At 33.2% G+C, this 2951-nt stretch overlaps 1 protein-coding gene across 1 annotated transcript in view; it reads left to right on the top strand.

The window, feature by feature from the left end:
* LOC107565025 (uncharacterized) overlaps positions 1-2271 on the top strand; it is a 79818-nt gene extending 77547 nt beyond the window's left edge. Inside the window, exons 69-73 of the mRNA XM_016250211.1 lie at positions 153-159; positions 520-654; positions 1011-1089; positions 1590-1639; positions 2040-2271. Of these exons, the coding sequence (XP_016105697.1) occupies positions 153-159; positions 520-654; positions 1011-1089; positions 1590-1639; positions 2040-2144 (376 nt within the window). The 3' untranslated portion in view covers positions 2145-2271. The remainder of the gene's footprint in view (positions 1-152; positions 160-519; positions 655-1010; positions 1090-1589; positions 1640-2039) is intronic.
* The last annotated feature ends 680 nt before the right edge of the window (positions 2272-2951 follow it).

The raw sequence follows: 2951 nt of genomic DNA, 5'->3' as shown, positions 1-2951 counted from the left end.
GGCTATATAATAATGATAAGAGTGATTATTATTATAGTAATAATATTAATATATAATATATAATAAACTAAAAATATTAAACAATAATATGTTACTATTGTAATATTTCACTGTAGAAAAAAAATAGTAATAATCATAATTTTATTTTATAGTACAGATGTAAAATGACAAGAGTTATATTTGAGGCTGTCTTAATTTCTTCTAACATTAAACCATCAAGCTTTTGTTTTGACGGGTAGTGCAGTATAATTATTTTTTACATTATTAGTAGTGTTTAAAAGGATTGGAAGAAACTCCAGTAAACCACATAACAACACCCAAATACACCTTAGCAACCACATACTTTAGCAACGCCCTGGCAACCAACCACAACACCCTAAAATTGTGAATTTTGCATGTGTAAGAAGCGCTTACTGTATATTTCCATCAGAAGATCAAATTATCTGCTTTCTTATCTAACATTCCATTATTATGATACACGCTATGAGAATCTCATTATTTGATCTTTTTTTTCTTTAGGTTGTGAACTATCTGTTGAAAAAGTTGGAGCTGAATTACCACAGAAACAACACAAGTGAGAGCTACAGTTGTGGAACACGCCGGAAACTGTCGACAGCCTTGGCCCTGATCGGAAACCCTCAGATCCTTCTCCTGGTGAGTAAAAAAATGCACATTATGCTAAGCTGAGACTAGTTACTGTTGAGTTAGTCATAGAGCTACACTATAAATCACTGTATTGCATGTTGTCTTGAGTGTTTGCTTAGAGGAGTTTGAATGTGTAAAATGTTGCACTCTTATTACAAACACCTCTTGAAATGCGTCGGTGTGCTGTTTGGCCAAAGTCTCACAGCACATCAGTTATTCTGACTTCAAATTTTGGCTCGGTACATTGCACGATTGCATTTACCTGGAGAGTGTGTGGGTTTTGCATTAGGTTTTTCTTTTGTTCTGTAAGCGCAGAGAAACATCCCACATGTTTCTTACTGTACATGTCTCCTCTAACCTCTCAGGATGAACCCAGCTCTGGAATGGACCCACGTTCCAAACGTCACCTTTGGAAGATCATCTCTGAGCAAGTGATGGGCAAATGTGCTGTGGTCCTGACATCACACAGGTATGATCACTTCCTCCAAACAAATAGGTGGTAGTAATGACACATTTAGCCAAAATCGAGTCTCTTAGACCAGGGGTTTTCAAGCTTTTTGGTGCTAAAGACATTCAAATATGATGATCCTCTTTTAAATATGAGGGACATCTTTTGTAAATTATAAAGGTAGCTACATATTTTCATGTATATAGACCTATTTGTGCTGAGAAAAATATTAAGCATGATGATCGTATAAAGACAATAACTGGCCTTTACATTGTCATTGTACTAAGCAACCATCTATTAGATGTTAGATGTATGAATTGAAGAAAAATATAAAAAATTATATGCCAATTAATTTTGTATTTCACAAAACTATATGAAGATTTATGCTAAGGCTGTCATTAGAGTAAAATCAATGCAGTCTCAGAACATTCTTTAGAAAATGAAAGGAAAAATAAAACCTAAATATATGTTTTATTTTTTTTTAATTATTGAAAAGCTGTACTGCAAATCAAACACTTCTCAGTCTGCCAGACCACTCTAGATGAGGTAAGATACATAAGATGATTGTGGTCATTATTTATTTACCCTCATGCTGTTGTTCTGTGAAACACAAAGGTAGATTTTCTTTGTCTGAAGAATTTTCACACAGCTCTTTTCAATACAACTGCAGTTCGTAGTGATTTGTCAAGCTATAAGAGACCTATAAAAGTAGTCCTTACACTATATCGTATACCTTTTGAAGTCAGTGTGCGAGGAAAAGACCAAAATACACTGAAATGTGAATAAATAATGACAAAATATTACTTTGTCTATTAACTAATAGTGAATAAAGGAGTAAACAAGTGAGTAGTTCTTGAATGTTTAGTGAAGGAAGTGGAGAGAAATGAAAAGAGACACAGAGGTGGTGGTGTGGAGACTAAACGATTGTCTTGACTTGTCTCCTTAGGTTTTCATTAACTTTGCCATGGGGAAGACGGACACAGACGAACAGGAAGTCACTGAAGGAACGGACATTGACAGTCTAGACTCGTACAATGCTTTGGACCAATGAAATACTTGCACATTATACCATTCAATGAACCTCAATAAAAGATATTAATTTAATATGTAAGAAATATTTTACATGCTATGTCATATTTTAGTGTTGTGATTTTAAACTATTTTGCATTGAATGATGAAGTGGCCAAATACATTATGGATAGTTATTGAGGATTTATATGAAAATTATGTATTAATTTACTCTTTCTGTTCTTCCACACTTGGGTTCAAATATTGATCAACATTCCATGACCTTTTTATGGAATTTGGCTGCTATTTGTATCACTTTAAAAGGGTTAATATGCAAGTTCAAGTGGAAAATCTGCATTAGTTTACATAGTTTGATGCAATTCATTAGTCTTTCATTTGTCATCAAACAAGTCCACTGCAGCTTTCAAAGAAAATGAAGTCATTTATTTACTAAATTGTTTGAAATTTTATTAGCTCTACCAGATATATATATCTATATCTCTATATATATATAGATATAGATAGATAGATATATATATATCAAAGCATAAATAATTGACATAAACTACCAACAATGTGTTACTCAACACAGAATTAAATGTGTACAGAGTGAAACATAAATAATTTACATAAACAACCAACAATGTGTTCCTCAAAACAGAGTTAAATATGTACGAGACTGAAGAGTCCATCCTCTTAAATTGCTGGCTGCATCAAAGCAGCTCTTTTATGGGGTTGATATAAATCACAAAGACCTTTTTGGCTTCGAGGTATAAATGATTCTTCAATGTCTGCACATCTTCACTCTCATTAATATTTTCTCTGAAGGCACATCTCTTGTGCAAGAATG

Source organism: Sinocyclocheilus grahami, unplaced genomic scaffold, assembly GCF_001515645.1.
Source record: "Sinocyclocheilus grahami isolate Dianchi unplaced genomic scaffold, SAMN03320097.WGS_v1.1 scaffold974.1, whole genome shotgun sequence".
Lineage (NCBI taxonomy): Eukaryota > Metazoa > Chordata > Actinopteri > Cypriniformes > Cyprinidae > Sinocyclocheilus > Sinocyclocheilus grahami.
The sequence above is the reverse complement of the archived record's forward strand: the minus strand, read 5'-3'. Positions and strand labels throughout refer to the sequence as shown.